We start from the raw sequence: 21,353 nt of genomic DNA on the forward strand, positions 1-21,353 counted from the left end.
GTAAGAATTTGGTGAAGAGAGAGAGAAAGAGGCCTAGATTGAGCTATCTATCTTGGAGAACTACAGCTCTGCTCCACTCTCCATGAGAGTCCTGGCAAAAAGAGAGTGAGAGTGCCAGCCTTGCCCCCTCTTCCTCCCACAAGCCAATGGTCATTTCCTGATGCCAAAGAAAAGCCACATGTCTTGCCCTCAGGTGCCTTCTCCTCATGGCTGAGCTTTCTAATAGTAAGTCTCCAGCAGGTGGTGTCATTCCAATCGTTACAGAATAGTTAGGCCATCTTGATTAGAACAGAGAAAGTATAAGTGGAAGTAATAGGAAATAACTGGAAAGGTAGGTTCATTCCAGATTGTGAAAGGCTTTAAATGCCAGACTAAGAGTTATGAGAAAAGTGTGCCTCTTCCTCCTCTTGGCTGAGGATGCTCCAGAGAGCATGAGAAAAAAAAGCAATCAGTACATCTCCAGCATCACCAGCTGGCAAGAAAAGGTACTATCAGGGACAGCTAGGTGGCACAGTGGATAAGACACTGGCCCTGGAGTCAGGAGGACCTGAGTTCAAATCTGGCCTCAGACACTTAACACTTACTAGCTGTGTGACCTTGGGCAAATCACTTAATCCTCATTACCCTGTAAAAAAAAAAAAGAAAGAAAAGGTACTATCTTCTGAGAGGAACCAGGTTTTCATTATTACAAGATTTTAAAGAAAGAGTGAGGAGATACGGGAATTGGCTGAGAGTATGGGAAGAGATGATTTTCGCCCCTTTTTGACTGAATCAAAGGTATGATGAGAGCAGCAACAGAGAATTACCCAAATACCTCTACCCTATAGTGTCCTTCAATGACTGAGCACCAAATCAGTTCAAGTCCTCCCTGTTTCTGTCTCTCAGAGAGGCATGGAATCACACACTTCTGAGATAGTGGCAGAAGAGAAAGAATAATCTGGCTGCTAGACTGAACTCATAAATTTATCCTGAATTCTCATCCCCAAATCCTCACCGTCATTCAATGTGTTAGCGATTCCTCTTAGCTTTGTGCCATCTGTGCTTTGATAAGCAGATTTGCATTCACAGGCAACAAACATTATCATGACCTACCATGTTTTAGACAATCACAAATTCAGTATAGGGATATAAAAATAAGCACCACAGTTCTTGTCCTTAAGGTTTACAATTTTATACAACTGAAACACAATTCAGTGCTAGATAAATGAAGTGTCACTGTACACATTTCTAACCTGAATGATACAAATTCTATTTCCTACCTGGTGCCGGAGTTGAAACACTACTGAAGAGACTGCTTGGTAACAACTCAAAGTTTAAACTGGCCTTGATGGACTTCCTTTTTTTGCTTGAAAAGCCATGTGAAGAATCTATTGGTAGTTTTCGTTTTATCTTGGGTGTAAGAATCACTGGTGTCACTGATGACAGAGCTGTAATTAAATAAAATTATGTCTTTTTTTCTTCAAGAAAGTTCTATTTTAACAGAAGAATTATACTTTAACAGAATCTAAAAAAACCCTGTTACTTAAAGCTTGCTAGAAAAAAGTATATAATCACCCTTTAAGTAGATAATAAGACAATGGGTCAAATAAACATCACAAAGTAAATTAAGGCTATGCAACAGTTTAAGATGAAAATAAGAAAAGTTAAAAATAATTGTAAGAATCTTAGTGTTGGCAACTAGAGGAGTAAGACAACTATGTTGCACATTATACAAAATACTATATTATATAAGAAAGCTGTGCTTGGGAAGTTGAACCAAAAATTATTGAAAAATTATTTTAAACTTGAACTATAATATGAACAACTCTTCTAAAGTCATATATATCCTGTTATATTTCCCAAATTTATAGTGAACGACTTTATACGCAATTACACAAGAATTGAAATATAAACTGGTTCAACAACCCTGGTATATAGAATGTTATAAAAAAGAGTACATACAATTCATTTGTAAGAATGTGAAATCCAAAGTTTAATAAGCAACCCAGTTGAACTATATGTTTAATAGTAAGTAATTAGTTATGGAGACAGAAAACTGTTTCAATAGATTAAACTATGGACCAGATGCCTAATTACTAATCTCAGAATTTCTAGTACAATATGACCAACATCACTAGCAGTTGAGACTCATACATATGAGTCTCTATATGAAGGAATCTATACAAGGGGCTCTTAACCTGGAATGTCTGCCCTCACAAGAAATTCTTGGATAGACCAGGTTTGTAAACTCTGATGGGGAAAAAAATTACATCTTTATTTCAATATCAATGGTTTTCTTTGTAAGCCCATGTATTTTGTTTTATGTATTTGAAAACATAGATATTTCAAGGAAGATTAGATAGACAGACAGACAAATAGACACACTGATTGATTTCACTGGACTACCAACATAGTCCACGAAGCAAAAAAAAGATTAAAAACACCTCCACTGTGTAGTATCCTCACTGAAAATTCTACTTGATTTGGCATTATGTTGACAATTTTTCCTGTTAGCCAAATTTTGAATAAACCCAAATAAATTCTGTCACTGAACAAAGTTAGACATTTTAGCTTCCTTCAACTATCATTACATATCATACTTACCAGTTTTCTCTTGCTGAGGTGTAGTAGAGGGTGTTCTGTTAGATTTAAGCTTATTCAGTGCTCCACTAACAAAATCTGAAACACAGGACATATAAAAGTAATTGTGTCTTGCTCTATTAATACACATTTAATATTTGTTTTAATAAAAAACAAATTCCATCAGCATATACATTTTAATTAGGTCAATGTGGAATTGATGTCCAGTAATAATGAAATGCAAAGAAATTCTGCATCTTTCAAAAGATAATCTTTTAATTAGGCAGCATCTCTCAGAGGATATTTCCAAAAAATTAAAAACAAAAAAATTAAAAAGAGAGGATATTTCAATTCAAATACAGTCAACACTATACTTATGAATATTTCTCAGTAGAAAAAAAAATCAGAGGGTACTCTTACCTCTGGGAAAATGCTAATTGAAAAGTAAAAGCTTTTAACAAGTAAATGTGTGATAAAATAATGGAACTTGGCAGACACCCAGGAGCCCCACCTGAAGATTGATTGGGAATTGATTGAATTGGGTGAGACTGAGACTGAGACCCTACTTAATGATGATTAAATCAGGACCACACCTGGCCAGCCCTGAGTAGGGTGTTGTTCTCAGAAGTTGAACCTAGTTAAGGTTGATTAAATTGAGACCACACGTGGCCAACCGTGAGTAGAGTGTGTTCTCAGAGGCTGTGGACTGCGACATCAACAGGAGACCACTCTGGACCAATCAAGAACCTCCCATTTTGGGGAGGAGGATGGGAAGTAGGAAGCTGAGGCTGGCAGACTGGAGCTTCCTCTCTTTTGGTTTGAGACATCTGCTTCGTTGCAGAACTTCACATGGGCTGCTAGGAAAGTTAGGATTTCCATGCTATAAGGTATCTGTTCTCAATCTTTCTCTCTCCTCACTATCTTATATCTTTTAATAAATCCTTAATAGCCTAAATTCTTGCTGAATTTATCAGTGATTTTAGCCAGTTTCCCCCCAAAACTGAGGGGGACAGATTAGAACCCACATTTATATTTTTAAACAACACAAATGTAATTGGTAACTAAGTTGTAAATTTTCTGAAAGGTGGTTTTGGAATTTTAAAGTGGAACAATGTATTATAAGGCCAGATGTTGACTATTAATAATTCACATTCATGTAACATTTTAAAGTTTTTAAGTGTTTTCCTCACAAACCTGTTCATGAGATAAGATATTTTTAAATTTCTGTTTAAAATAACCAGCAAATATTGATACTGAAAATAACTGTAAATTTTCCTGAATTCATTTCCAAATAATTCGCCCCTTGAACAGTTCTACAATACTAAAGAAACCAGGCCATTCTGGTGATGCAGGACAAATTCCACCATAACAAACATGAATAAAAGAATCCTTATTCTGCTTGAGCTAGGGAGTCAAAACAAGTTGATATGACAGGCATCCACAAAACCTTTATGACTAGAAAATGAATATTTTCTAGAATAGCATAATTAAGTGAATTGGATCATTTCTTACCTATAACCTAACCTAAGGACATTAAACATTTTATTGCTAAACAATTGTAGAACAAGGCAAGAAACTAAAATTAATTCCAAGGAAGATTAACAAACACAACTTATCTAAAATGAAAGAAAAAGACTATAGCCACCAAACAGAAGGCTCTCCCCCATCCATTTCTACCACTGACCAACTTTCTGCTACCATCATGCAAGAAATATGGGGGGGGTTCCACTCATAACTGCCATTTGAGTTCAGTCTTAATACTTTACTTCCATTAAAGAGTTTCAGTCTGTGCTTATGGGGTATGCCTGATGGCCAGAAGAAACTATTGAGTAAAACGTCCTCTTTCAACACACACACACACACACACACACACACACACACACACACACACACACACTAGTTTAAAGTACAAAGACTATTTTAATAGTGTATAGAGGAGGCAGCTAGGTGGTGCAGTGGATAGAGCACCGGCCCTGGAGTCAGGAGTACCTGAGTTCAAATCCAGCCTCAGACACTTAACACTTACTAGCTGTGTGACCCTGGGCAGGTCACTTAACCCCACTGCCTCACTAAAAATAAATTAATCAATTAAAATAGTGTATAGAGATCTCAGATATAAATTGTATACAAGCAGACCTGGGTTCAACTTGGGTATAGTAGTCTTGCTGACCATAGGTCTCAGTTTCCTCACATATCGAAAAGGGAGACAAAAGGATTTCTGTATTTCTCTAAAATGTCTTCCAGCTCTAAAAATCCTATATTCAGTATCATCTACTTAAACTTGCTCAAATTTAACACAATAATCAAACCCCTAAAGCCATTTGGCATACTTCTAAAACATCTACCCCTAGGTTAATCAGAGTTATTATATCCTCTTGACAAGTATTATCTGCCAGGTACACAGATCCTGGCATCATTATCTTTTCAGCATTAATACTGACATGTTAATTATGTATAACCAAGGACACATTTATATCTTATCTTACAATGTTGTCTAGAGTAAAATAATATAATCCAAATAATTACTGAAGGAGCAAGATTTGTGTCAAACTGTTTGCCAATATTACTACACTGGTTCAGGGTATTATTTAAAATATGAATGCTATTGCACAGTTAATAAGTAGTAGACCAGGGACTTATACTAGGTAACCCAGCTGTTACTAGAATTTAGTTCTGGCTTGTTTGAAATCAACTAATTAGGGAGAGGTAGGAGGAAGAGGGACATCAGTCTCTTGAAAATGACTAATATTTCATTGCTTCTGAGCTAATTAACAAGTTAACCAAAAATATTCACCTGGACCAAAATATAAAAGGGCTGCCTCTGCTGAAACTATAGATCTCAGAGGTGTCACTATTAGGCTAGGTGAATCATATAAAGGAAAAACTTGGTCTTGATGACAATTGATACAAACTATCCTGTCTTTCAAGGGACTTTCACTCCAAGATAACATGCATGAATAGGTCTGCCATGAAACTTAGAATGTAAAAGATTTAAGCTTCTTCCTCAAATGTTTAGTGGGAAACTGAAGGCAATCTATGAAACTGACTGCTAAAGATAGAGTTATTAACATTCAGGAAGTGCTGGGACAGAAACTAACAGCAAAGTGACCTAGTAGTGACCTGATGGCTGGGTACAAATATATAGTATTTGATATACAGGACACCATCCTTTGATGCAATTGGGAACCCAAAAAATTAAAAGGGCAGATAGTACTCCTTTTCCTTCCCAGTAACCCAAGCAGGATTTATCTGTCCCTGGGCATTTCCTTAGCCCCAGGGGCAACTTTGAAAAAAAGAAAAAAATGGACATAAGAGTTGACCCCCCCACCAAAAAAAAAGCAATGGGACCATAGGCCATTGCAGTGAAGTTGATAACAGGACAAAATAAATTTTCACAGAATCATATAATTTATAGGTAAAAGGAATCTTAAGAATCCGCTTAAAAGCATTTTTATTGGTCCTGGAGATAATGTAGAACTTCTCTTGCTGCACCTAAGAAAGAAGGTATAAGGGAACCACACAGAAAGGAGGGAGATAGAAAAATGATCCAATTCACTTAATTATGCTATTTTCCTTCCTGTGTATCATCGCTTACCTTCTCTTTCTGTATATTAGTCAACAAATATTCACTGCGCACTTATTATTTATTAAGTGTCAGGCACCATGCATATAAATTATATAGCTTTTAGGCTTGACCTCTAGCTCTAGCATTTTGGTGTAAATAATCCTGCTATTTTTAAAAATAGAAAGAAGCTATTTAGGATATATGTTTGTGTTAAGCTAAAATTTCTCTGAAAAAAATCGGTATATACTTTATTTTGGTCTTGCCTAATCTGTTATTTATTTATTGGGATTTAATCTATGAAAATGTAATCTACCAAATGAAAAAGAATTAAAGAATTTTTGTCATCTTTCCCCTAAATCCTAAAAAACTGTCTGCTTTTGAAGAAAATTGAACAAAATGATCTTTAGGATCCCTTCCACCTTTAAGTTATGAGTTATAAAATAAAGTTGACTTTATTAAAAATTGTATTACAATAGATCAGTTTTATTGACTATAGTATATCTTTTATCTATTCTTCCCGTTTTTTGTTTTTTTTTTGTTTTTTTTTTGTGGGGCAATGAGGGTTAAGTGACTTGCCCAGGGTCACACAGCTAGTAAGTGTCAAGTGTCTGAGGCCAAATTTGAACTCAGGTCCTCCTGAATCCAGGGCTGGTGCTTTATCCACTGTGCCACCTAGCTGCCCCTATTCTTCCCTTTTTTAATGCTAACCAATCTGGGCTAGGCCTTTCCTATTTCACATCTGGATTATTGGTAAAAAAAAAAAAAAAGCTTTCTTCAATTCCCTTCCAGTCTTTCTGCCCTAAAAGTAGCCTTATCTACAGCTAGAAAATCTCACAAAAATATTATTTCCATTACATCAGTACTCTGATCAAACCTCAATTTGGTGTCTATTACTTACATAATAAAATCTAATCTCTTCAGCTAACATTCAAAGGTTCTCCTTGATCTGTCCTCAGCCTTCTTTTATAATTTCATCCCTTATTCCTCCTCCACTTAAATCTTCATTTAAAGGAAGTTAGTCTACTCATTGTTTCCCACATATACCATGCCTTTCCACACCTGGATTTCCTCATCCAAGCTGAATATTACTCATTTTTAATATCCAAATAAAATTGTGATGAGACTTCCTTAACAACTCATTCCTCTTCAAATCTAGGGCATTTTTTAACTGTACTACTCATTTAATACAATCTAACAATTGTTCATATTGATATTCTTAACTTTTTATAACTGGAACTCTGTAGACCTACATTCTGATTCTGTCTGTCATTAGCTATGTGATAGGTCCCCATTCTACCTGAAAAATTCTAGAATTCTTGGAGTCTATGTCTTATCTCTCCAATAAGATTGTATACCAAGAGGTGTAATAATGTCTTATACTTCTTTACATTTCCCACAGCCCTTAATATACAGAAGGTACTAAACAAAAATTTGGTTGAATAAATACAGTTGGATAATAAAAGCTTATAAATCACCATGCTTAGATCAAATAGCAATAATACTCACCACCTACACTCTGTCTTCTTTTTCTCTTAAGTACAATAGGAGATTCATATTCACCTTCTTCATAGCCATGTAGTGATGGAGTAGAACAGGGGCCATCAATACCCAGCATGACTGGTATCTTTTCTATGATAAACTCTGGCACATGCCCTAAAGGATAATATTGACTTTATTGTGTTGTTGTTTTTAAAATAAAGGTATTCTACACTAAACTTCTGTCAGAGAATAGAATCATAAATTATATATTCAGACCTGGAAGGAACTTTCATAAGTCATTTAGTCTACCAACTTCATTTTATAGATGTAAAATTAAATTCCAGAGTGGTTAAATGACTGACTTATGGTCACACAAGGAGCAAGCAAAAGAGCTGGGAGCTCTTCTTGAGCCTAAGTCCTTTAACTCAGTCCAGTGCTTTTCCCACTATATTTCTTCTGCATCAAAAGTTTTAATAGTCTCTTGAGAGAAGCTGGCAAGCCAAAAAATTCTGCACTAAAAATATTTTCACCTCTTCTTACCAATATCAGCTGCATGATCAATAAGGGTCTTTACCACTGCAGCTTGCAGTCGAAGTTTCTTTTCTGTATTGGCTGACATTTTTTCATGCCCATCATTTGATTGTAAAAGGTTTGGAGCAAAGATTACTGCAAGATTACTGCTATCCATCTTATTCTCACCGGCTCTTAAAAAGAAAAAAAGGTAGGTACTATTAAATGCAGTCACAATTTAAATGAAGAAACAATTTCAGGTATATTTGTATGGACCCTTACTTTACTGGCTATGTATAAGGAAAATACTAAACCTTATAGGAATTTAACCAATAAATAGGAAATAAAAATTTTTCTAGAGTAGCCAAAATAATTTATAAAATCCATGCATCTAAAATTAATATTTTATTCACGGCCAAGCCTCTCAAAAGCCTCACTTATTACTTACTCTTATTTAACACATAATGTTAAGAAATTTGGTTTCAAAGTTCATGACTGATTAGAAGCAGTCAAACAGAAGGGATGAGAGGAGCCACTACAGATAGGCACAATGACAGCAGTGAGAAGTGATAGCAAGGAAAGAAATAGAAAAATGATGATAAAAAACAACAGAGGGGCAGCTCGGCCCTGGATTCAGGAGTACCTGAATTCAAATCTGACCTCAGACACTTGACATTTACTAGCTGTGTGACCCTGGGCAAGTCACTAAACCCTCATTGTCCTGCTCCCCCCCCCAAACAAAAACAAAACAAAACAAACAACAAAAAACAAACAAAAAAACAGAACAGAACAGAAACAATAATTCAAATGGAACCAGGGTAGACATTCTAGGGTAAACTGCTTTGCCTTAACAGGCCCCTGAGCATCACTATATTAAGGCACAGTAATATTGACACTGAAAATGAGGAAGAAAAAAAATGTTTTCAATATATTCTATTTGAGAAGACTAAGAAAGTATACAAATGAATTTTAAGAAACATTTCCATCCCAAATAGTTGAATAAAAAGGTACTGGTGCTTAAATTTATAAATGACTAGCTATTTATAAGGACTGACTTCCTAAAAGTACACCATAGCTAAAATTTTTCTGTACTTAATTTTTACTTACCTAAGAGAAACATTCCTGAGAAAATTAAAGAAGTAACGCAATATATAAATTATACTGTCAGTCATAAGACAAGAGAGCAACATTGTCGCAGTATCCTTCTCCTCTGTTTCCAACTGTTGAGCTTTGATAAGAGCTTCATGCAAATCAACTGGAAGGATGGGTTCTGGCAACTCCCTAAAAAATTGCTTAAGAAGTCCTGCGATATCACACGGAGGTGCAGAAGATAGACAGCTTTCACCATGATCCAATTTACTCTGAAATAAATTTCAAGTCTTCAGTACCATTTGGATTTAAGATCTCATTTCAATTAAAATCTCTGCTTACATCTCAGGATAAGGAATTTTTCTTAGTAAACTTTAATTCTTTTATTTATTTGCTTCTGGTCATATATTACAAAACACAGAAAGACTAGCAAACAATCAAAAATATTTAATTTCTGTAGTTACAGGACTCATAATCTATAAGCTCTTTAGAGGGGAAGTGAAGCAGAATGGACATAGTGCTGAGCTTGGGAATTCGATGACATGGGTTCAAACCCCTCCCCTAACGATAACTACCTTTGTTGCAAGGAACTTCACAGACAATTCCATAGCAATTATTTAATAAGTCATATGGGCTGAGATATTTTAGAGGGAGTTCACAAGCCAGAAAATCAGACCCTTTCTTTGCACATTCATTAATGTCATATCTGAGAACTTTCAGAACAAAAACAAAATTAGACAACTGTGGAAAGAAAAAGAAAAAAAAAATCAGTCAAGGAATATGCTTACCTTCAGTGCTTTTAGACGGATGACTGATCCAGATTTCCTAAAAAGTCCCTCAATATGAACATGTTCCTCCAAAGACGTGCAAGCATCAACAAGAAAACTGAAAAAGGCAGGTCTTATCAATGTATTTGATTTTACAAAAACTCTAAGTGAATATTCTTGTCACAGTACATCAACAACCTGTGAGGATTCTGTGCTGACACCTGACTTTTGAATTCTAAATCACTTTCCCTTTCTATAATCTATTCGGTTTTTCTTTATGGATACAGAAAGGGCTACTTTTAGTATGGCCTTTGCTCCCATTCCAGCACTTCAAAACAAGAACTATACTATATAACTATATGGGCAAAATATATGTAGACCAACAAATCTTTCTTAAATTACCATTCCATAAAATGTAACCTCTTTTAATTTAATTTAACATTTAAGTTCCCATGTGCAAGGCACCCTAGGAACCAGATACAAAGACAAAAAATTTCTTCCCCTCAACATATATAACATGTAAACAGGTAAGTATATATGAAACAGTGTTAAAAGGTAAATAATAGAGATTGGTACCTCAGAGCCACGTGCTTTGTGCCTTTCTCCCCAAGAGACGTCCAAGGATTTCTCTTGGTTTCCCTTCCCTTCCCTTCCCTCCTCCCCCCTCCCCTTCCCCTCCCTTGCCCCTAAATAAACTACCATCTTATTCTAAAAAAAAAGTAAATAATAGCAAATAAATAAATAAATGGTAAGCAATAATAATTAGGGTGAGAAAAAATAGAGATCAGGAAAGGCCTTGTATAATAACGAAGCTAGGGTTTATAAAAGGTAAAGGGGAAGGGGAAATGCATAATATGCCTTAGAGACAGTTTATGCAAAAGAATGGAGGCAGGATATTGAGTATAGTATAAGGGGAGTAATAGCAAATAGATTGGAAAAGTAGGGACTTCAGAGGATTTTAAATGCAAATCTGAGGATTTTTTTTTTATCCCAGAGGCCATAGGAAGCTCCTGAAGCTTCTTAAATAGGGAGATGACATGGTCAGAAGGATCTTAAGAACATCAAATTGGCAGTAGCTTGGGTGAGATTTAAAACAGAAAGACTTGAATGAACAAGACCTGGTAACTGGATTAAGGGGTGGGGTGGGAGGAAGGAACTTCAAAGAAGATAGCTGAGGATGACTCTTGTGAATCTGGAAAATGGGAAGAATGGTTCTCCATTCAATCAAGAGTGAAGTTTGAAAATGAGATAGATTTGGAGTAATGAGTCCCATTTTTTTAAAATCCATTTTTATTTATAGGTTCTATTAATATCTCAATTAATTTACTTCCTTATTCACTTGTCTGTGGGACCTTTATTTCTCTGACAGTATTATCTAACACTTCAGAAGACAGATTTTTCTTATAATTCAACATGTAGAACATATTATAATACTGCCAGAAGGGTGCTCAATAAAAGTCTGTAGATAATACAAGTGGTATCAATGTTATAAGGGCACCTAGGTGGCACAGTGCATAAACCACTCGACCTGGGGTCAGAAAGATTCATTTTCCCAAGTTCAAATCTGGTCTCAAACATTTACTAGCTGTGTGACCCTAGCTAAATCACTTAATCCTGTTTGCCTGTTTCCTCATCTGTAAAATGTCCTGGAGATTAGAAAATGGCAAACCACTTCAGTATCTTTGCCAAGAAAACCCCAAAAGAAGTCATAAAGAGTATAACATGACTGAAAAAAAAACCCTACAAAACAAATCAATGGTATCTCTACAGATTAGACAGCTATCTTAGGTAAAGGAGTCATGGGACTTAAACAGGTTTATTAATATAAGTTTTATTATCATTTTCTCAACACATAGCACTTAGTAATGCTTGTAATAGAATATTAAATATTCCCATAATAAATTTTAATAACATTTTGTGATCATTATTTACAAAAGCTTGAGCACATCAACTTAAATATTCTTACCCCACAATTCTTCCCAAATATATCATTCATCCAATAAACCTTTACTGAAAGCCTATTATTTGCCAAGCACTGTGCTAAGGTATCATCACATCACTAACATCTGGATTTCAGAGTGGAATTATGAAGTCCATGAATGATTACTACAACATAAAGACCCCAATTGGAAATATGTGTTAGTTTTTGAACCTTGAAATTTACACAATTCATTACTTACATTGTATGCTTAATTTCATACTTTGCTTACCTTGGAATGTTTCCATATCCTGGTACAAATGACTGGGGTAATGTTGAAAAAGGTACTCCAAATATTTTCCCCTAAAATGTAAAAGTAATTTGCTATAAAAGCTTCAAGATAAAAAGTTACAAGTATAAGCACATAATGTGTGTTACTTAGAAAGGAAGACAAATTATGATTTCAGGGAAGGAGTAAAAAAGTATAATTAAACTAGTTACAAATATTCTGAGGTATAATTAAACAATATTAGTTCAAAGGTGACAGACTTTAGTTACAGGGAATCAAGAACAGGATAACTATTCTCAAACACTAAACTAAATGCCTTATATAAATAATATTTAACAATTATGCTAACGAAGGTGTTACAGAGCATTTGGATCAAATACTAAACATTCTAAAGTATCATCATTATACTATTTTTTAAAAAGGACTTTAAGAAGGTTTAATGCTTCCCAACTCCTATCTGTTAAAATGGAGACATCTTTTCTTAAATCACTTCCTACAGCTTCATAAATACTAACCTCTAGCAAATTCAAGTCATGTGATTAGCAAAGAAAAAAATTCGAAGTCAAATTATCTGTGTTCTCCCTTGAGCAATAACAGGGCAAGATGGGTTCATTTTTGTGACTGATGAGTGTAATTAATATAGAGTTAAAAACTTTCTAACAAGGGGCAGCTAGATGGTGCAGTGGATAGAGCACTGGCCCTGGAGTCAGGAGTACCTGAGTTCAAATCCGGCCTCAGACACTTGACACTTACTAGCTGTGTGACCCTGGGCAAGTCATTTAACCCCAATCGCCTCACTAAAAACCTTTCTAACAAAATGTTCCAAGAGACTAGGACAAAGATATATTAAAAGTAAACCCTAACAATTCCAATCAATGAAGCTCTCTTTGTACAGTTGCTTTTTCTATAATAAAATTATCTTCTTTCCTGTTATTTTTTATTAGATGATTTTTCTTAACTTTTTAAAATTATTATCTATCAGAGGAACAACTTGTGAGAGCCACCCAAGATTTAGTAGCCCTGGATTTCAAGTCAAGTCTCCGTTTATTTATATGGCCTTTGACAAGTCACTTCACCTTTCAAGACCATTACCTCACCTGTCAAATGAAGATAATTTCATATAACTCAGGGAGTTTTATAAACTGCATGTTATAAAAGTATGAATTATTGATAATCTGAAATAAAATTCTGAGATCCTGGAAAGATAATAATGTACATATAAGTATTGAAAGAATATATAAAAATTTTATATAAGCTTATGTGATACATTTAAGGAAATGACTTATTCAGAAGACATCCCATTTCTGTAAACTTAAAGGGCTGGAGAAAAGCTTTTACAGTATTTTTTTTAAATCAATCCATAAGCATTTATTAAAGCTGTTACTATATGCCAGGCACTGGGGATCAAAATAAAATAAAATAACCCCTATTCTCAAAGAGCTTATGTTTTTTTGAGGTTTTCCCCTTTTGTTCTAATTCTTCTTTTTTTGTTTTTTTGTTTTGTTTTGTGGGGCAATGAGAGTTAAGTGACTTGCCCAAGGTCACACAGCTAGTAACTGCCAAGTGTCTATGGCCTGATTTGAACTCAGGTTCTCCTGAATCCAGGGCTAGTACTTTAACCACTGTACCACCTAGCTGCCCCCAGCCACCTTCTTTTTTCTGGATGTGGAGAAAAGCTTTTACAGTATTTTTTTTAAATCAATCAGTATTTTTTTAAATCAATCCATAAGCATTTATTAAAGCTGTTACTATATTTTGATCCCCAGTGCCTGGCATATAGTAACAGCTTTAATAAATGCTTATGGATTGATTTAAAGAGAAATATGAGATGTTTTAGACCTGCTGAGTTTGAGATAACTCTGGGACATTTAGCTAGAAATATCCAATAGACAAATAGTGATGCAGGACAGAAGCTCAGGTGAGAAACTGGGGCTGGATATTCAAACCTGTAAGTCATCTACATAGTCTATTGTTTAAGAGTAGGATCTGTGATTTTACTTGGTATGGAGAACTCTCAAATGAGGGCACCTACTCTACCAATGCAGATTGGCACCTTCTCTGCATCTTACAGTGATTAGGTGCCTCTAGCACCGGCCAGTTAAGTGACTTGAATCACACAGGAAGTTTAAGTCAGAGAGAGGCAAGACTTGAACCACAGGTGTTCCTGGCTTCAAGGCCAGCTTTTTAAGTACAAAAGCTACTACAATAGTTCTCAAGTCATCTGAATGAAGATAATTTCATATAACTCAGGGAGTTTATATTAAAAACCCTGGGAGCTGATGAGGTCACTGAGAGAGAAATTCATTCATGCAACAAACATATATTTAAAAACGACTATGTGCCAGGTATTGTTTGTTCTAGGCTCTAGAGAAAGATAGAGTGACAAAAATGCAACAGCCCCTGCTCAAGGAAATTACATTTCATGTGGGAGAGTAGAGGGGAAGAAATGGACACACATAAGTAAATATATAATATACACAAAATGAATGACAGGAAGCACTAGGAACTGAGGACGGGAAACAGTAGGTTACACTTCAGTTAAACTTTGAAACAAGCCAAAGATTTTAAGAGGCAAAGGTGTGGAAGAAGAGTAAGGCAAGACGGATAGCTTCTGCAAAGGTATGGAAGCAAAGGAATGTTAAATAGTCTGTTTAACCATATAGTGCATAAAGCAGAGTAATGAGTAACCTGAAAAGGCTGGATGATACCAGTTTTTGAAGGACTTCAAATGCCAAACAAGGCGGTTGTAGTACTTGATTCTAAACATGATAACAAGCTTTTTGAGCAAATAAACCACACAGTGATACCCATGCTTTGACAGTCATTTGGTATCTGGGTAGAAGATGGATTGATTGGAGGGGAGAAAGTTGACTTACAGAGAACAATTAGAAAGCTACTTAGGTGAGAAGAGTGCTTGAACTAGGTTATGGAATGAAGGATTAGAAAGGTATCTTGTAGGTGGAACCAGAAGTGATTGAACAGACAGAAGGGTGCTATTTTTCACTTTCTTTCATTTTTTTTTCTTTTAATCAAGTTTTCTTATACAAAATGACAAATGTGATGTTTTACATAATCAAAAAGAAAAAAAGAAGTGATTGGGTATGAGGGCTGAGAGCGAATGAAGAGTTAAAGATGATTTCAAGTTCACAAACCAGAATGATTAGGATAGTAGGGCTCTCAAAATAAATAGAGGAGCTTCAGAGAGGATGGATTTTTAGAGAAAGACAACTGAATACTATTTTGGAGATGTTGAATTTAAGATGCCTATGAGACACCCACCTGGAAATGTCTAATAGGCAGCTGGTGATTTAGGGCTGGAGAAGAGACATAGGCTAAAGATATAGATATGGGAGTGCATAGTTGAATGCTATAAGTGTTCTGACTGCCTACCTAGTGCTCTTTACGCTATATAAATTTAATCCAATACCTTCAATAGAATATTTGAAAACTGAGAGGAAGACAGGGAAAAACCAATACAATGACAAATAAGCTGACTATTTTTAGAACATAAACATTATTTATATATTAGTCTATGTATTTGTATAAGCTACAATCCACAAGTTTTTGTATTAGAAACTATGAATGTATAAAATGTTATTGCAAACATAAGTTAGTTAAATTTTATTATTGTTATATTGTTATAAGCTATTTCACCTTATTCTATATTCTGAGCACCGAATTCCATTGGCTACTTACTCTGATTTATTCCTTAAAGACATTCATCCTTAATATATATGATAGAACTGTTCATTCTCATATCTGAGTAATGTTTCATATGGCTGTTTGTCCCATACAATGTGCCCAAAAGTCAGTTTCTACTCTAGTGACAAGATCCTAAACACCTAAAACATAGTACAGATGATTGATATATGATTTTTTAAATTATGAAATGCCTTGATTGTGAGCAGAAAAAAACCCCAAAGGCTATGTTATGCAAAGACCTTCATCTTCCAATCATTTTACTTAGCTTCCTTTATTTTTAGAATGTAATGCTGTCTCAAAAAATATCCCATGGTGGGGTATCTAGGTGGCAAGGTGGATAGAGCACTGGCCCTGGATTGAGGAGGACCTGAGTTCAAATCCTGCCTCTAACACTTGACACTAGCTGTGTGACCCTGGGCAAGTCATTTAACCCCAATTGCCTCACAAAAAACAAAAACAAAAAAATATATCATATGGCTCACACCAAGTACTTAAATCTTTTCCCTCAAATTCCTGAAATCCCTGAAAATATTATCTCAGATATAAAATCTTGGGTAGAAAGAGACTGAACTAACTGAAGAGACTAAGGTGTTGATTTAACTACCTAATTAAAAAATGTTTTATGACATAGAAAAATGACAATAGCAAAAATTAAGTTTGGGCATAATCAGATGATTTCAATTAACCAATTACACACTCAAAAATAGCTGTAACAAATATAAACAAAAGAACCACATAAAAGAAGCTGTATTAAATAATCTCAGAACTATGTATGTATTATATATGTAATACATGTTTTATATATATATATATATATATATATATGTATATTTCTAGGACTTATCTAAAACTCCTACACATTTAACAATTTCCATTGATCCACTCAGAAAACAGAATTCTTTTTAAATGAACAACCCTTCCTGACAGTCCATAATTCTCAGAAAATAATCACAAATAATACCCATTTAGGGGCTGTGCATACCCTTCAACCCAGCTATACAACTACTAGGTATCCCAAAGAGATCATTAAAAAAGGAAAAGGACCCACATGTACAAATATTTCTAGCAGCTGTCTTTGTAGTGACAAAGAATTGGAAATTATGGGGCTGCCCATTAACTGAGGAATGGCTGAACAAGTTGTGATATATGAATGTAATGGAATACTATTGTGCTGTAAGAAATGATGAGCAGGCAGATTTCAGAAAATCCTGGAAAGACTTAAGTGGGCTGATGTTGAGTGAAGTGAGCAGAACCAGGATAACATTGAACTCAGTAACAGCAACACTGTGTAATGATCAGCTGTGACAGACTTAGCTTTTCTCAGCAATACAAAGATGCAAGACAATTCTAAAGGACTCATGATGAAAAATGTTCTCCACATCCAGAAAAAGAACTGTAGGATCTGAATGCAAATTGAACCATACTATTTTCACTTTTTGGGTTTTTTTCTTTTTTTGAGGTTTTCCCCTTTTGTTCTGATTCTTCTTTCACAACATGACTAATGTAGAAATATTTTTAATGTGATTGTACATATATAACCTATATCGATTGCTTGCTTTCTTGGGGGGAAGGGAGAAAAATTTAGAACTCAAAATCTTACAAAAATGAATGTTGAAAATTATCTTTACAAGTAACTGGAAAAAAATACTATTAAGATTTTTTTTTTAAAATGCCATTTAACCTCTGAGCCTCTGGTTCTCACCTGAAACACAGTCATAATACACTGTAGTACATATACCTCAATGGGTTATTGTAAGGTTCAGATAAAATCAGGTATTTGTGTATATGTGTATGTGTGACTTGAAAGCACTATATAAATATTAGTCTTAATAATGGTAAATCTTGGGATCTTCACCATTTAACTTATATTAGAACCAAGTGTAAGGTTGAGAATCGGCATGGACTAGTAAACAAGAGTCAGAAAGGTTCAGAATCTACCTTGGAGAATAGTTGTGTAATTCTGGGCAAGTCATTTAACCTCTGGGCCTGTTTCCTCATCTGTAAAATAGTGAATTAGACTGACTGGATGACTTCTAAATTCCTTTCTAGCTCTAAAGAGGCAGCTAAGGTGGGTCAGTGGACAGAGAGCTAGACCTGGAGTCAGGAAAACCCGAGTTTAAATCCAGTCTCAAACATTTCCTGGCTGTGTGATCACAGACAAGTCACTATAACCTCCTAACCACTTTGTCTCAGTTTCCCAATCTCTAAAATGGGACTAATAATATCACCTACCTAACTTACAGGATTGTTGTGAGGATCAAATGATATAATTGTAGATTATTTACAACAGTACCTGGCACATATATAAATGTTAGCTATTATTCTGTTCTCTTTCTTTCTAGTTTATAGTCACTCTTACTAGCCTTCAGTTTTCCTCCTTCAGCCCTTTTCCCTTGGACTTACCCCAACAGCTACAGATGTTGACTCCTGCCGGCCGAAATCCAGTTGCCCTCGACCGCCCTTGATCTTTATACCGTAGGCGGCTCGGAGATGATGCAGTAGGGACAACCTCACGAGCCTCCGGTCCCGCATTCCGACGCGAGCACCGCACCTCTCACTCAACCTCCTCCCACTCGTCCTCCTCCTCCTCGTCCTCCTCCGGTTCCACTCCCCGACCTTCCTTAGCCACCAGCACTTCCACTTGCTACAAACCCTCAAAGTCACCGCCCTCAGCCCAACTCCCTTCTTTACACTTCGGCCACCACCCCGCCTGGGGCCCTGCCCTTCTCCAGCCACTTCCGTGTCTTCTGCCCCCAGTTCCAAGCCCTTAGATAGGCTTTTCCACGCTCCTTACACCGACCCTTCCCCTCCCCCACTGATCGCCCTCTCTTTAAGACTTCACTCCCACTGGTCCACACTCTTTTCCAGTCTCTCTCCACAGGCCTGTCCACTCCCCCTTAAACCACTTCTCACCAACCTTTCCACACTCCTTTTATGACACTTCCCACACACACACACCAGTCCACGCTCCTTTTCAGTCACTTCCCACCAACCTGTTCACAATCCCTCAGGCACTTCACGGCACAAGCCCTTCCCCCTAAACTCCCAATCCCTCTGTTTCCGGTCACCCTACAGTCCGCAAGGTCTGTTGGCCTCCCCCAGGCCAAACCCTCCGGTCCCCTTCTCTTTGCCGGCCAGACCCTAGGCTAAAACTCCCCAGATCCCCGGAGACTCCGCGGCGTCCTTGTCCCTGCGCTTCCCCTCCCTCCCCGACCCCCTCCCCGCGGCCCAGCCGCTGACTCTTGGAGCTCTTCCAGTCCCGGTCCCCGCCCGGGCTGGTCTCTGCTGTCACCTCGTCTCGCACACTGAAGCTGCCTCCCGCCCGCCCTCCGTCAGCCTGGCTGTTCCCCCGGCCAGAGCATCCCTGGCCGCTCACTTGGGCTGAGCGGCCGCCCCCACTATAGAAATCCCAAAACTGCGGTCTCCCGCCCCCCCACCACAACACCTCGGTAGCCTAGCCAAGAGGTCACCTCCGGTACAAACTCGGTCGCTCAAACGGCAGCGCCAAAGTCCTAAGCACTCTCTGATTGGTCCGCTCCCCATTCAAAATCAGGACCCCAAAGGTCGTCTAATAACGGCCTGATGCGGCGGTAAAGTTGGAGACAGATACAGAACGCCAAGTCAGGGATAGCAAAAAACAAACAAACAAACGAATCAGGAATTCTATACAGGGATTAGCGCTTTCTTACTTATATTTTCTGGGCCGCGAGGAGTACTGAAGGAAGTGTGTCGGAAATCACCAAACCTCGGCCCCGGCTACATCTCAATGAACATACTCAGGCAATTAGAAAAGACACCTCATCGGCCTTCAACTTGGAGCAGGGTAAAGACCTGGCGCGGGGGTGGGGGGGGGGGTGGAGAAAGAGAGCCTGGTCCTACGGCAAGCCAGAAGAGGTGTTTGGTGCGTGCTACCTTTTAGGGCAGCGATTCTTTTTGTAGCCCCAGCGTCCGGGTGGGCGAGCCAAGGCTGGAGGGCATCCAAGCGCGCTCCTCTCATAACGTCAATTCAACTCAAACCATTTATTGAGGGCAAGGCGCAGGGCCAGGTGCCGGAGAGGCAAAGACGAAAGGCCTGCGGTCCCAGCCCTCAGAGGAGGCCAGATCTCGGGGACTCCACAGACGAGTTCTCTGTAGGCAAGAGTTCCCACTTTAGGCATGATGCTGAGGCTCTGACCCATCTTGGGCGTGCCAGGCTCCTGCAGCCTGTTTGGAAAATGAAGGCTTGAGGGGTACTCCTCCCCTAAGGCCCCCTTCATTGCCAGGCATCTGGATTTGGAATCAGGAGACACCTGAAATTGAGTCCTACCTCTTACACTGGTTGTATGATCTTGAGCATGCCTTTAAACCTCCTCGAGCCCAATTTTTCTTCTGTAAAGTGGAGTCTCCAAAGAGAAGGGAAGTGTGTTAGCCTAACCCAGCCCACCAGTCAAAGATTAGGTTTGAATTATAAGGTGTTGGAAGAGATTTATCAGAGAGACTTAGAGGTATAGATATGCTTATCAAAAAATACACAGACATAGTCTGGAAGAATCCAGCAGCTCTGGAATACATTCTCAGTAGCCCTAAAGTAGCAGCGCCATTCAGTATGCTGAGCCCAAAGTCCCATCTTCGGCACTCTTAAGCACTGTTTTTAGTCGTTTTTCAGTTATGTCCAACTCTTCGTAACCCCTTTTGGGTTCTTTTTTGGCAAAGATACTGGAGTGATTTGCCATTTCCTTTTCCAGCTCGTTTTACAGATAAGGAAACTGAGGTAAACAAGGTTAAGCAATCTAAAGCCCTCTTCAAAGGAGAGGTTTTAATATCCCAAAGGAATCCCGGAAGGAAAAATAATGGCAGTACCCTTTTGACTTTTCTCCTGGAGTCAATCTTGTCCAAAGCACCTTTGGAAAGGAAAGGAATGGGAAGAAATTGGGGATTTAAGAACTTGTAACCAGAGAGATAGGACTTATTTTATCGCGGAGAGGGGGGTCTGCTGGAGTTGAGGCACAAATGATATGTGCCTGAAAGAGAATTATGGACTCAAGCCTATTAAACCAGCCAAAGAGCTACTTATCTTTTGCAACTCTACAGGAATGTACACTGACTGTATGGGTGGTCTCCATTAAGCACACCATTTTTCTAAGCACCAATAAAAAGAATTTACTTAGGCTCTTATTATCATATGGAAGTAGCCCAACTCGGCATGCCCCAGAGCTGGAGACCTTAATATGTGGTCCAATTGTAGAAAGATGATTTTATGAACTTTCTAAGGTCAATTGTAGCTATAATAGAGTTCGAATTCAGCTTGACCACCATATCCTCTGTAAAGGAAGTATCATCAATATCAGGTATCATAAGAGATGTGGGATGGAAGTTAAATGGGTGGTCCCAAGGAGAGAGAAACTATAGTTCTTTTTTTTGTTGTTGTTCTTTATTGGCGGGGCAATGAGGGTTAAGTGACTTGCCCAGGGTCACACAGCTAGTAAGTGTCAAGTG

At 37.4% G+C, this 21,353-nt stretch overlaps 1 protein-coding gene across 2 annotated transcripts in view; it reads right to left on the minus strand.

The window, feature by feature from the left end:
* ARHGAP11A (Rho GTPase activating protein 11A) overlaps positions 1 to 19,052 on the minus strand; it is a 31,577-nt gene extending 12,525 nt beyond the window's left edge. Inside the window, exons 1-9 of one of the 2 annotated variants that reach the window (XM_043986182.1) lie at positions 18,282 to 19,052; positions 17,817 to 17,876; positions 12,180 to 12,250; positions 9,991 to 10,087; positions 9,221 to 9,474; positions 8,144 to 8,307; positions 7,631 to 7,777; positions 2,584 to 2,658; positions 1,260 to 1,427 (exon numbers count right to left, since the gene is read on the minus strand). In XM_043986182.1, the coding sequence (XP_043842117.1) occupies positions 1,260 to 1,427; positions 2,584 to 2,658; positions 7,631 to 7,777; positions 8,144 to 8,307; positions 9,221 to 9,474; positions 9,991 to 10,087; positions 12,180 to 12,250; positions 17,817 to 17,876; positions 18,282 to 18,410 (1,165 nt within the window). In that variant the 5' untranslated portion in view covers positions 18,411 to 19,052. The remainder of the gene's footprint in view (positions 1 to 1,259; positions 1,428 to 2,583; positions 2,659 to 7,630; positions 7,778 to 8,143; positions 8,308 to 9,220; positions 9,475 to 9,990; positions 10,088 to 12,179; positions 12,251 to 17,816; positions 17,877 to 18,281) is intronic. The other variant, XM_043986183.1, reaches the window with a different exon arrangement.
* Positions 19,053 to 21,353: the final 2,301 nt, after the last annotated feature.

The sequence above is a fragment of the Dromiciops gliroides genome, chromosome 2 (genome assembly GCF_019393635.1).
Source record: "Dromiciops gliroides isolate mDroGli1 chromosome 2, mDroGli1.pri, whole genome shotgun sequence".
NCBI classification, from domain to species: Eukaryota; Metazoa; Chordata; class Mammalia; order Microbiotheria; family Microbiotheriidae; genus Dromiciops; species Dromiciops gliroides.